The 239-nt window shown below is 42.7% G+C and overlaps 1 protein-coding gene across 1 annotated transcript in view; it reads left to right on the top strand.

The window, feature by feature from the left end:
* LOC119591548 (ADP-ribosylation factor-like protein 2) overlaps positions 1 to 239 on the top strand; it is a 7,835-nt gene that overhangs the window by 4,489 nt on the left and 3,107 nt on the right. The window contains exon 3 of the mRNA XM_037940299.1: positions 55 to 217. Coding sequence (XP_037796227.1) covers positions 55 to 217 — 163 coding nt within the window. The remainder of the gene's footprint in view (positions 1 to 54; positions 218 to 239) is intronic.

Below are 239 nucleotides of genomic sequence, written 5' to 3'. Positions count from 1 at the left end.
CATGAAAATGTTCTTTTGAAATCTGTCATCATATATAAGGTGATATACCAACAGATATAAATTGAACATATGGGACGTAGGAGGACAAAGCTCACTGCGTTCGTACTGGAGGAATTACTTTGAGTGCACAGATGGCCTTATTTGGGTCGTGGACAGCGCGGATGTGGATCGCCTGAAGGACTGCCAGGGGGAACTCAAGAAACTGTTAGAGGAGGAGGTAAATTTTGTTCTGTATTTGA

Source organism: Penaeus monodon, chromosome 28, assembly GCF_015228065.2.
Source record: "Penaeus monodon isolate SGIC_2016 chromosome 28, NSTDA_Pmon_1, whole genome shotgun sequence".
Taxonomy (NCBI): domain Eukaryota; kingdom Metazoa; phylum Arthropoda; class Malacostraca; order Decapoda; family Penaeidae; genus Penaeus; species Penaeus monodon.
Note: the sequence above shows the minus strand (reverse complement) of the source record. Positions and strands in the feature narration are given on the sequence as shown.